The 14,077-nt window shown below is 34.9% G+C and overlaps 1 protein-coding gene across 4 annotated transcripts in view; it reads right to left on the bottom strand.

Moving 5' to 3' along the window:
* Positions 1-14,077, bottom strand: part of COL24A1 (collagen type XXIV alpha 1 chain) — a 313,443-nt gene that overhangs the window by 218,123 nt on the left and 81,243 nt on the right. For all 4 annotated transcript variants that reach the window (XM_031465514.2, XM_064493377.1, XM_064493376.1 and 1 more), the window contains 2 exons: positions 12,310-12,354; positions 1,218-1,271 (listed from right to left, as the gene is read on the bottom strand). In XM_031465514.2, the coding sequence (XP_031321374.2) occupies positions 1,218-1,271; positions 12,310-12,354 (99 nt within the window). The remainder of the gene's footprint in view (positions 1-1,217; positions 1,272-12,309; positions 12,355-14,077) is intronic.

Here is a 14,077-nt window from a genome sequence, read left to right as displayed (position 1 = left end):
CAATAAACTGAAAATGTCCAGTTTATTCTCCCATTCTAACGATTTTAAAAGCTCAAAATACTCTTCAAGAAGTATTATATTTTAAATAAAATGCAGATTGCAAAAAAAAAAGTTTTAAATGCCGTAGTAGTCGAAGCATAACAAACTTCATGCATAATTGACAAAAAATTAAATAAGATGGCTTCACACTAGTTATGCAAGGACAGAAATGGTATTAAAGAAAAATGTAAATACTGCTTAACTTAATTATGCTTGAAATGGAAAGATCCCCAGAATCATGGGTAAAAGATGGTAAACATTCTACTTAAGACATCATCCAAGTTTTTAACAATTTGTCTGGATATCAGTTCTACTCTTCATGTATCTTCCAAGCCTTATAACAAATAAAACTTTGGCTAAATTCACTAAATAAGCTAATATAGTTATAATTTAGAAAAAGAAATAAAAAAAATTATTTTCAAACTCTTCATTTTAAGCATAAATGCTAATAATTTACATATGTCTAAATATAGGAACTATTCCTAATTTAGGTTACAAGGATTTAGTGGTTGATTCTAATTCACTTTAAAAAATCTCATGAAAAAAACGTGTGCATGACATAGACTGGGGGATAGCTATATTTTGAAGGCAAAAGGTGAAAGTATTTCTACCTAGTGTCAAAAAGCAGCAATCCATCATCATTCTTTGATAATATAATTAAACTAATGTTAGAACTGTAACTCCCCAATCTGAACATAGATATCTAATCAGTCCCCCAAAATAAGATTTCTTTATAAAATACTCAAAAGTAAGGTAGATCGATGACGGATTTGAATCCAAAAAGAGCAAACACCAAATGCACAAGTTTTGCATGAAGCTTATTAATTAGTACCTTGATACACATAAAAGGCTTCTTTTCTACCCACCCCCACCCCCCACATATACAAGTCAATACTGTGATTGTATACTTCTAATACTTCGAATATTTTACCTAATTGGTCATGTTTTAACATGATCAAAATAATTAATTTTAACAATTGCATCTCAAGGCAGAGTTTATAACACTTTCATCTTATTCCTCATGTCGTGAAATCAAAAACTGGAATGTGCACTGTGGTATAGAAACTGTCTGGCCGAGGGTGCTTGTCAGGAATGTGGTAATGAGAGTGGCAAGTACAGCTGCTATGGGGTCCCAGTGATGTTAGGCTGCAAGGCGAGGACCATTGCAATTTACTCACAGGACTGCCATCAGGACCAGCAGGGCCTCTGTCTCCAAAGTCACCTGGAAAACCCTGGCCCAAGGAAAGAGAAAGAAATGCTGTTAAAACCAAAACAGATAAAGAATTCACTTTTGCTGTGTTCTCTAATAAGGAACTTACTAACAGGAAATATTTATTTCTTAACTTATAAATTGTAGTGCAACAAAAATGTGTATTTGTTTTGCATAAAACTTCATTGATTTTAGTTACAATATTTCTATATGTTATAAAAATTCTTTTACATGCCACAGAATATATACAGAAAGCTAAGTTGGAGAAAATAGAAATTTGTTCATTGTTATTTAAAGAATCACTGAATGAGAGGAAACATAACCAAGATTTCCAGCTGACCAATCCATTAGCTATGACCACTATTTCATGCTGTTGCTATACACACACCACAGACAATGAAGTGACTAATAATACTGAGCAGGTGCTTAGCACACTTACCACGTGCTAAGGGCTTTATACACATTACCATAAACATTCTACCTCATTTCATCTTCACAGCAGGTCAAATCAATGAGTACTAATATCTTCATTTTGTTGTTGAGGAAAGTAAAGCTCACAGAGTTTCATAAGTCATTTGCACCCACTAGTGATGGGTGGGTCTGAGACCTGAATGGAGGCAGTCTGATTGAAGAGTCAGTAATTTTTCAACTATGCTATATGGAATACTTTAATTCATCAACTCAAGATATGATACAACATGCAAAAGAACCATTTAAGGAAAGCAATAATGCACATAAATATTATAAATACAAAAATGCGGTGCCACTGAAGATTAAGCTTTCCAAATGCCCATTGAGAATTCTCCATTGTAAAAGTATGAAGCATAGTAAACTAACAGACTTTTTAAGTATAAATTCTATCATAAAATAACTCAAGTACTCAGTTACTCCTACTTTATATGCTAAAGTTTTTCTCTGGAGATTTACCACTGAGTTTATCAACTTTAAATAGCTCACTTCTTTATTTAAGAATTTATTTGTGGGTTTTTTTTTGGGGGGGGGAGGAGGGAATTAGACTTGTTTGTTTGTTTGTTTATTTAGTTAATGGCAGTACTAGGGATTGAACCCAGGATCTCAGGCATGCTATGCACGCGCTCTACCACTGAACTATACCCTTCCCCATAAAGCTCACTTCTGAAAAGGCTATTTCACAAAATGATTTATAAGACTTATTATCAACACTTTGACTTTAAAAATTTATGATTAACAAAAATAAAAGTATATTATTAGATTCTTAAATCTTTTATTTAGGCAAGTCAGCCAGTATTAAATACTATATGTTTAACAGATTGCCAAAAATCACTGGTTCACTAGTACAAACATGAATGGGCTAAGTTTAAAGGATGGTTTAACAATGGAAAAAATTATGATGTTTCTAAGACATAGTTAACTCGTACTAGAAGCAGTTTCTCTTACTTTGTAATCAGAGGACAATGCAAAAACCATCTGTGTAGTCAAACATATTGCAGCCATACCCTCTTCAAAGTCAGTTGAAGTTCAGGCAGGCATTTTGCTTTGACTGTCCTTAGAAGTCAAATCCTGTTGTCAACAAGCTCAAAAATCTGCAGTACATCATTCTGTTCAGCATGAGTTAATATGGGTATTTGAAAGTATTTATGATGCACAGGTAATGGAAAAAGTAGAAGAAAAATACTGTAATAAATCTGAAACATAAGAGATGATTGATTTTTTAGATAGATCATAAGGTTTTCCAGAAACGTCAGTGAAATAATAAAGAACTGGGGGCGGGGGGCACATTGCATGATTCCATTAACGTGAACGTCCGTAATAGGCACATTCAGAGATAGAAAGTAGATTAGTGGTTGCCTGGGGCTGATGATGTGGCGAAGAACTGGGGAGTGACTGCTTATGGGTACTGGGTTTCTTTCTGAGGTGATGAAAATGCTCTAAAATTAGATAGTGTAATGGCTGCACAAGTCTGTGAACATACTAATAACCACTGATTTGTACACTTTAAAGGGGTGAATTTCATAGTATGTAAATTAAATCTCAATAAAATTTTTTCTTAAAAAACAAAGAAATAAGCAGTCTGAACAGGAGCTGAATTGCTGAAAACATCTTTGGGGACCACTCCGGATTGCCTAGAGGATGTGCTGTTTGGGACCGACTGGCCCCTCCACCCTCATCCAGTGGCTGGAGCTGCTCTCCAGCTCAGCCTCCCACAAAACTAGTGCTGTCTCCCCACGAGGAGAGGAAGAGGGCAGAAGACAGAGAACTGTGATTATTTCTCCTCTTATCACAAAGCCTAAATTTTCTACAACAAGCATAAAACCAACGAAATAAGTACTTATTAATTTCAACTTCCTCTTCTTCTGGTAGTTCAACAATACGTGTAATAAACATTAGCTGTTCAACTTGACTTTGCTCCTGAAACGATTTAGCTGAACTGAGTAATATCTACTTCAAAGAAATTTATGCATTCTTTCTCCTTTCACTTTACCACCCATTAAACATTTCATTTCATTTTTACTTCTCTATTCTAGCTAGAGATCATTTGTTTTATTGTTTTTATCCATCTTACATGTTAACCATTGTGTCATCAGTATTTGAAGTAATTCCTATGACATCTAGATTTTCTTGTTTTATTCAATATAGTACAGTTCATGCCATGAAAAGCATCATTATATCTGGCTATATATTGGGTATTTATTTTCTTTTGAAGAACATCATGCCAGTGTTTTATGTTGTTGAATATGTCATTGCTTGTTCACTGCTATTCAATTCTGGTAACTACATGCATGATTTTTTTGTTTGTTTTTTAATGCAGGGAAAGTTCTGTGTTCCTTTGATAAAATGAACCTAAAGACTAGCAGTCATACATCTTCATTGTCAAAAAAATGACCTTAAAGATTGGTTGTGAAATACAGAACAGTGACAAAACATTTTGCCTTTGAACTTAGAATACAAAAGACAGTTTCAACAGTTTCTTTCTTCACTTGAAAGAATTTGTTGCAAAATGAAATACTAAATTTTCTCTCATATTTACTTAGTTGAAAATTATAACTACTAATTTGAAATCAAATTGTGCTCTCCTGGAATACCTTCATACTACCAAAGGGTGCAATGGCCATTTGCCAGAACTACCAACCACAGGAAAGCTTGAGCCTCTTAGCTTTTTGTCCAGCTTGCTAATTTCGTTTACTAACTGTCTTCTAACGGGCATGCCAGAGTTGCTCTGCTGCTTCTGTGAACATAATTCTTTTTCACATTTTCAGTGTTTTGACCCGCTATAAAAGTCTACTTTGTAAAGAATATGGCATATCAGGGATTTCGTTTGATCTTTTCAAGTTGTGAATAATTTTATTGCTCATTTCCACTGTTTGATCAGTGAAGTGGACAGACTTTGAGGTGACTCCTAATGACTCCTACCTCCTGGTGTTCACACCTTTGTATGACGCCCTCCCTTTGAGTGTGGTGGGACTATGACTTGCTTCTTCTAACAAACAGAATAGAGAAAGGTGATGGGATTCACTCGTGTGACTATGTTATACTATGTAAGAGTCCACCTTCCAAGAGCCTGGAGCTAGAGGCTTCCCTTGTGAGCTTGATGAAATAAGCAGCTGGTTGGAGATGCCCACATGGCAGGGAACTGTGGGGGATCTCCAGGAACTGTGGGCAGTCCAAGGGACCTGAAGGTGGGCTGCTGCCAAAAGTCAGCAAAAAGCCAGTGCCTTCAGTTCTACCACCTCAAGGAAATGAATTCTCCTCACAACCTGAATGAGCTGGGAAGTGGACTCTTCTCCAGCCAAGCCTTCAGCTGATAATGCAGCAGCTGACACTGTGGCTGCAGCCTTACGACCCTGAGAAGACCCTGAGCAGAAGCAGTACCTGGACTGCTGACCTACAAAGATTGTCAGATAATAAATGGGTGTTATTTTAAGCTACTAAGTTTGTGGTATTTTTAATTAAATCTGCTTTTAAATAGAGAAAACATAAAGTCCTGTTTGCAAATTTTCCTGTGTGGTAATGCTCAATGTACGACTAGTCACACTGTTTCCAGATTTTAAAAATTTAAGTGAACAGTCTCTTTGAGGATTTTCTACTTTTATTTTCTATTGCAAATTATAATTAATGAATTATCAATATTAGTTAAATAGATTTAAAAATTTACATTTACTTAAATTTTTTAATATAAGTACCTATATTTTAAAAAATCATCATTCTAGCATTTCCTATGCATCTAGTTGCCAATGCAAACAATTTTTATCATGCCTCATAAATTTTGTGTCCATATCTATGAAATAGAAATTTAAGAGTAACATGAATTATTCAATAATGAAAAATGTTTCTCAGTCTCTGGGTGTAGCTCTTGCAAATATTGCACTGCCTCTGAAACCATAAAACAGAACACAAAGAGAAGCAAGAAAACAGAAGCTTTGCATTACTAGGAAAACAGTACTTAATTACACAGATTCTATTGGATTCACGCTGAAAGGAGAATTAGACAAGTTAAATTCATCTTCTTACCTAACTGCTTCTACTGCCCACTCAAATCCTCATCACAATCTCAAGCAGTTTCTTAACCTTGGCAGTGGTACCACCTACAAAACTTCATAGTATTCAGGGGCAAGGGTATAGCTCAAGCACTAGAGCAAGTGCTTAATATGCACAAGGTCCTGGGTTTGATCCCAGTACCACTTTTAAAGATAAATAAATAAATAAAATAAATTACCGCCCAAAAAAGGAAAAAACCATGGCATTCAGATATGAAGATACAGGCAAGAGATGTGGAGAATAATTTTTTCTGAGGCTCGAACATTATTAAAATACTTTGGTAGCCAGTCTCAAAGATGGACCCTCACGATTCTCACTTCCTGGTGTTAATACCCTTGTGCAGTCCCTTCCCACTTTGAATCCTGGCTGACATATGTGACTAGAAGAATATAGAACAGACAGGGTGTGTCTTCTAAGGATAAGTCATAAAAAGTACTACGCCTTTTACTTTGCTCTCACAGACCACTTGCTCTGGTGGAAGCCAACAGCTACGTTGTGAAGACACCCAAGTTGCCATGTGGAGAGTTCCCCACAGGGAGGAAATGAGGCTTCCCACCAACTTGGCCAGCCAGTGAGTCAGTCACCTTAAATGCAGATCCTCCAGCCCCAGGCCTTTCTTCTCCTTACAGGTAGGACAATTTGATCCACACTTCAACGGTCAACTATGTCCTGACAGTTGAGATTAATTTTAAGTTTAGGTAAGAATTTAAGGAGTTCTAACCAAATTCTTGGAGATTCAGCGTCAAGTCAGGCTTACTGTTAACCCAGCTAGGTATGATCTGGGCCTCAGTTCTCACACTCAAGCTCCTGCCTTGTTCTTAAAGAAGGATTAGCACCTTGTACTCCAGTTCTGAGAACTGGAATCTGCCTTATTCTCATGTTGAAGAATCAGTTTTGCTACACAACCTTACATTCTATCCCGCAGTCATAAGGGCCCTCCCTTATCCTTGCCCCTCCCCACATAGAGAACACAGCCCCTAAGCCCAAGCCCAACCTCACTGCCATATTTGCACCCACACTTTCACATTCCTGATTTGATAACGTACAAGACTCTCGAGTTTTCCCTCACATTACCCACCCTGAAAATAAATGCCTGCCTGAATTCCCACTTGTGGGTGTCATACCTCTGTGAAATCATGCTCTGCCTGGACTTCCCCAAAGTTACCAAATTCACTGCGTGTTCCTCTTCTCAGTAACCGTCCCAACCTTGTGGGTGGTTCTACTTCAAAGGCCTGGGCTCTTGTCAAGCTATAGTTAGCCAAACATATTGACCACAGATTCCACCCAATAAAGTAGAATCCAGAAAATACATTTTTCCCGAAAGAGGCAGAATCACTGAAAAATTAATGACAATTTTTTGTAATGCTCTAGCAATAGTAGTCTCTTCTTTATGATGTAAATGCAGTCTGTTTCTGGGACAAAGAAAATGCTGCCTCCAAATTGTCCAGAAAATGTATGTATTTGAAACAGGACTATATTTAAGATTGTTTGGGGCTAAGGATAGAACTAATAACAGATGTCTAACAGAGGACTTTCTTAACACTGGAGTTAAAAGCCAAAATATAGTTTGCTTTAAATAGACTCTTCTAACAGAAAGATGTATGAGAAAAGAAGAGCAGACACCCCTTTCTATAATTAGAAAAGTAAACAGCTCTGAAGTCCCAGTGTCTTAAGGGTGTTATTTTGTCCACTGTTCTAAGGTTGACATATTGATATTCATAGGAAAACTAAGTACACATTTGCTCTTTGTCAAACTTCAAATATAATAGGATTTGAGCATTTATAATCTATTATGATCAGATCTTAAAAAGCCCTTTAAAATCCTCTATATTTTGACAACAATTTTCTAGGTGTTGCTGAGAGTCAATCCCAATCTCCAATATCATGTTACCATTAATCCTGTGAATTCTGGCAGAAATATTTTAGGTCTGTGGAGCCATATAAATTTGCTTCAGCTTACTACAAGAGACTATTGATTAAATCAATCTGGAGACCCTGCAAAATGCTTTTTAAAAGGCAGCTATAGAATTTCCTGACTGTGTGGCACTAGAGAATAAGTTTGGAAGCTTTGCATTAAAAAGAAAGCTACTAAAAAAACAACAGAAAAAGAAAACTACTTGGAATTAGTAACATGTATAAAAATATGAATTTAATAAATATAAATCCTCTCTCCCTGCCTCCCTGATATTTATAAACATCATTCTTCTTTTTTAATATAAATCAGTGGATGGTTTTATGCTTTTAAATAATTTGGCTCATATCATATGCTCCAATAATCTCCTCAAATTAAGATAGTAAAGCATGGAAAATAGAGCAGTGTTTCTACATCATTTAAGAGTCCTGACCAATAAAGATTGTCTACCACCACGTTTTCATCTGAGATTTCTGCAGAAAGAACTTGAGATCAATTCTAATATCTGGGTAACAAAAGGAATGAATTAATAGCCTTTTGGGCTTCCCCATCTCCAAAGGCTGGTTTTATTTATGGCACCTAGAGCCCCGGGGATGGCTGTCTTCTAATATAACTGACAATGAGGATTTTAATCCAATTGTGACATTGTAGGGAGTGGAGGAGGGAAGAGGTAAGAACCACATAGTACCTCAATACCCAGAAGCATGGGTACACAGATATTGCCTAATATGTAGCTGATTATAGGTCTTTAAAAATAATTGTGATTAACAAGTACCTCATACTAAGATTCTGAAATCAAAAATAACTTACAAGGAAGAAAACCACTTCTCAAATGTTAACAACATAAGACCAAGGAACAAATGAATTTGTTAATATAACTACTTTAACATGCTCTGATCCTAAAATACACCAAATTCCTAACAAAACCAGTTTTTCACTTTTCCCGGTTGAAAAAACAGAAACTCATTGTGTTACAAATAGAAACTCTATCTGCAAACCCTGAATAAACAAAATGTTTTATTTTAGAGAAAAAAGTGTTTCTGAGAAGTAAAACTTAAAACTTTAAACATAAACATTAATTTTAAAAATACCAGTATGATGTTAAATAATAAACAGCTCTTGAATAACCAAAATAATATGTTATTTTAAGATGTATCCATTTTCAATAGCATTCATACAATATTCATGCTGTCTGAGAGAAGATATCTATTACTTGTAAGTCTGTAATTTCATTAAAAAATACAGACATCACTAAGGAAGTTGGTTCACAACAACTTAATTCCATGCTTAGTGTTTACTCAGGGAAATAGTGACTCTTTGGTCAGCAGTATGAGCATATGACTTACAGCAACATCTTCCCAAACCTAAGCTGGGCAATGCTACTAACTCAGCAAACAATTTTGGACAGGACTTTTACAACTCCTCCATATATTTCTGTGCTATACACGTATATGATGTGATGTGAATATACACTTTCATCTCTCTGTAAACTATTCATACCAAACACAGAGCTTAAGTAGACAGGTTAGAAACCAACTCAGAAATCCAAAGAAACTCCTATTTATAGGGACGTGAATTTGGATTCTGAAGTCTTCTATGCCTATTCTCTTAACTATTTTGACTGTCAGAGTGTTTCATATTTTATAGTACAGAATGTGAAGTAATTTATTCTACCAGTTTCTGGCCTTAATTTTAGAGACTAAAAATCTAAGTGTAATATGTTACATAAAATTTAGAGTTATCTAAAAAGAGTTACAGCTGTTCTACCAATTACATGTTATAATAATTATTTAAAACTGAATCATATCCTATACTCAAAGACTGAGTAATTCTATCTACCTAAAATTTGAGGAAAATTTGAGCTGATTTACAGCATATAAAAATTAATTAAGGGGGAGTAGTGATTGTAATAAAGTACATCTTATTCATACTAATGAAAGTAAATGAAATAACATGAGATCCACTCAGCAGTACATCATTGAAGCATCAACCCACATTTCTAAATAGCTATGACACCAGCAGAAAATTGGAAGTTACAGTCTTTGACCTATGCATAGCCAAAAGTTTCTTAGATACCGGTTCTGTTTAGATTTCAGCATTTCCAGGTTTCTGTCTTTTCTTTCACATGTATGATTTCTGTCAGCTCTTTATGGTAGCCTGGAATCCTTTAGTTCTGCATCTGTATTTGAATATCTATTTCATATGTAACAACAAATAGTATACATAATTTAATAAACTACCAAGAGAAAATGGCCATATTTGTATTTCACACACCTAATATTTTCCACATGAAAGAGAGTGGAAATGTTATCAAAAGATATTTTCATTTGACTGTTATTAAAATGATAATAACTGACCATTCTTCTCATGGAATTCTAATAACCTAATTGAAATACAAATGTCCCATGATACATAAAATCCCATGCTAATATGTTTGCCCTTATTTAATGTCAAAGTTATTTGAAGATGATCTTACTTATAACAAACAGAACACAGTGAAGTATTTATGCATAGGATAACATTCTGAAACAGTCTCTGAGGTCAACCTTGGCATAATCTGTCTTGTGGCTGTAACTGTATCTTACTCTAAGTACAGTGATTTCCTCATGAACGTGGCCAAATCATTTCATGGTAAAAACAAGAAAAAGTACATATAGTATACACAACACAGTACAGCACTAGACAGATTTTCTACAATAAGCACTATTTAAGAAAAATGGGATACATGTGGTTTTCAAATTTAGTTTTTCTAAGAATCTAAATCTATTATAAAGGCACATACTTTAAAGCAATAGAACTTTACAAATTTTGTAATATAAAGAACAGTGCAATCAAAAAAACCCCAGTGATCATTCCATTCATTATTTTTAACAGTTTTCTTAGACTCTCCTTTTGAACTCAGTAGCACCTGTTGGATAATTTTATAAATCCCTGTGGAGTAAGGAACCAGTAGTTCTATATAAATTTCCATGGACAACTTTATAGTTCATTATAGAGTAGGAAAGTAGATATTACCTTTACTATGTTCTGTTTGTTATAATAAAACCACCTTCCAATAGCTTTGACATTATAGTCAAAGTAGAAATAATATAATAGCATAAATAAATTAGTTCTTTTACTGACCGAGTAATTTGGTAGGAGGAAAATGGAAAAAAATAAAGACATAGAATAGAGAAGACAAGAATAAAGAAGATAAACACCTAGTATCAGTTTTGAGGCAGCCCACATCTGCATATTCTGATCAGATATTTAACACATAATAGAGAGATATTTCTGTTGCGGTAGGTATGGGTATGAGGGCTAAACAAAGAAATAACATACTAACATTTGGAAGTGTGACAGAGTGTAATTAAAAGAGATGGTGTTCAAAATATTTATCAAAATGCATGGGAATTAAAAAATGGTGATGATGGTAATGGTGATGGTACAGTTTCTGCTGTAACAATCTCTGTAAGATTAACTTTAAAGTTGAATGTAATTGCAAGAAAAATGTTTGGCTTACTTTTTATTTCTTGACAGTTTGATAAGTTTATCTCATTATGCTAAAATCTTTAAAATAATATTTTAAAATAATTTTGTAACATATCCGTCCTATGTCTTAAAAAAATAAATTGTGTTCCTCTAAGTGTGAGGTAGAAGACAGACAGCAGAAATATCTAAGCAGTAGGTAAAAGGACCCTGGATTTCTACTCGGAGGAGTTGGGTTCAATTCTTGATTTTACTACTTTTAACTACGTGATTCCGAGCAAGTCTTTTAACATCACCGAACCTCATTCTCTTCACCCACATAATGGCAACATTAAGACCTATTCTAATCTACCCTCAGGGAATACTGCAAAGCTCCAAGAATAAAATGCTTTAAAAGGATATGAATATTCTGGTGAGATTTGTAATCCTTCAGCATTCTCATCAAGATTTTATTTATATACACCAAAATTTTAGAAAAGCTGATATAAACACAATTTTCCTCCTCATAGAGCAGAGTGCACAGTGTAGCACAGAATGTCATGCTCTAATAAATTTCTTTGAATTGTAATCAAAACAGCACAAATGAAAAGCAGGTAGCTAATTCGCTACACTAACACAGCCGCGATAACCCGAGGATGCTTTTCTGAATCACTGTCTTCTCATGTGTTAAATAATGCGGTATTGGATAATGAAAAATTTCCTCCCATCTCTGAAATTATTATATTAGCTGGCAAAATTCACTTTACTTGATTTTTTTAAGTCTGGAAATATATAAACTAGTTTCTGAGCTAACATCTGAGACAAGCATTTTTAAAAAACCTGTAAAACATGAGGGTGAATAGTGCTATCAGTCTTTTAAATTGTACGTGTATTTTCTGTGACATTTTAATTTTAGCTTCTTGTCTTGGGGACAAAGGTCTCTCCCACTGTACACTAAATGCATTAGAAGTGTGAAATTTCAGGTTATTTTTCAATGTAAATTCTCCTTTACATTATCAGGTATTACCAGATAGGATGTTAAAGAGGCAAATTTTAAATGGCTGAACGAAATGGACTGTGGACAATGAGAACAACAGCTACATTCATAGTTTAATCAGTGAGAAATACGCACATAATTAGATTATATTGCTATAAACTGAACCTCAGGAATCAGGAATCAAATTACCTGCCTTCCCTTAAGACCCCTCTTTCCACGGATCCCAGGAACACCCTAGAATACAAAAACGAAAGTAAGTATTTGTTCCCATTTTTTCATTAGGCTGCTTGTTTTTTTGATATTGAATTGTATTAGCTTTTTATATATTTTGGGTATTAAATCCTTGGCAGTCATATTATTCGCAAATATCTTCTTCCATTCACTAGATAGTCTTTTCGTTTTGGTGATGGTTTCCTTTGCTGTGCAAAAGTGTTTAGGCTTAATTAGGTCCCACCTGTTTATTTTTGCTTTTATTTCTTTTGCCTTAGGAGACAGATCCAAAAATAATTGCTATGATTTATGACAAAGACTGTTCTGCTTATATTCTAAGAGTTTTATGGTTTCAGGTCTTACATTTAGGTCTAATTCATTTTGAATTTATTTTTGCATATGGTGTGGGGAAATGTTCTAATCTCATTCTTTTACATGTAGCTGTCCAGTTTTCCCAGGATCCAAGGAAGACATACAGTTGGCTAATAGGCACATAAAAGATGCTCAACATTGCTAATTATTAGAGAAATGCAAATCAAAACAACGAGGTATCACCTTATACCTGTCAGAATGGCTGTCATCAAAAAGAACACAACAAACGTTGGTGAGGATGCGGAGAAAAGGGAACCCTTGCATGCTATTGGTGGGAATGTAAATTGGTGCAGCCACTATGGAAAACAGTATGAAGGTTCCTCAAAAAACTAAAAATAGGGCTACCATATTATCCAGCAATTCCACTCCTGGGGATATGTGTGGCAAAAACAAAAACATTAATTCAAAAACATACATGCACTCCAATGTTCACAGCAGCACTATTTACAACAGCCCACACATGGGAGCAATCTAAGTGTCCATCAACAGATGAATGGATTAAATATATCCATGGAATGTTACACAGCCACAAAGAGTTAAATTCTGCCATTTGCAGTAATGTGGACAGACTTAGAGAATATTATGCTTAGTGAAATAAATCAGAGAAAGACAAATACTGTATGATATTCCATTTATATGTGGAATCTAAAAAATAAAGAAGTGTACATAGCGAAACAGAAAGGCAGATATAGAAAACAAACTAGTGGCTATCAGTGGGGAGAGGGAAGGTGGAGGGGCAAGATACGGGTATGGGATTAACAGGTACAAATTGCTATGTATAACACAGACCAGCTACAGGGGATATATATTTTATAGATCAGGGAATTATAGTCATTATTTTGTAATAACTTTTAATGGAGTATAATCTATAAAAATACTGAATCAAGACTTAAAACTAATATTATATCATACATAAACTATACTCCAAAAAAGTAAACACATGTTGAATCAATGAATTAGGTTTTTTTTCTCAAACATCAATTTATGAAGTATGCCAAAGAGAAAAATAAATTATTCTTTAAACTGGTGTGATATTTAGAAAAGCTTCAGTATATTAATTTAACTCAAGTGGCCCTTTTTCTTCTTCATAAGAAAATCCTGATTTTATTCAGGAATCCAACCCATCTGTACTCCAGATGGGATCCTGCCATTCTTCTGGTGATAGTTATTTGTCCAGAGGTGGCATGCAACCAAGGGTGGCACAACCAGACAAACAGGAAGTCTTATTTTCTGCACCCAACAGACAATTACCTCCTGTCTCCCTGTCTCCCTGGCTGGACATAATGCCCTTGCGTCGGCAATCTTGCAATCACATGGATAAAGCCAACATCAGACAAGGCAAAGCAGAGAGGAGGGTGACAGCATCACTGTGCTC

Source organism: Camelus dromedarius, chromosome 14 (assembly GCF_036321535.1).
Source record: "Camelus dromedarius isolate mCamDro1 chromosome 14, mCamDro1.pat, whole genome shotgun sequence".
Taxonomy (NCBI): domain Eukaryota; kingdom Metazoa; phylum Chordata; class Mammalia; order Artiodactyla; family Camelidae; genus Camelus; species Camelus dromedarius.
The sequence above is the reverse complement of the archived record's forward strand: the minus strand, read 5'-3'. Positions and strand labels throughout refer to the sequence as shown.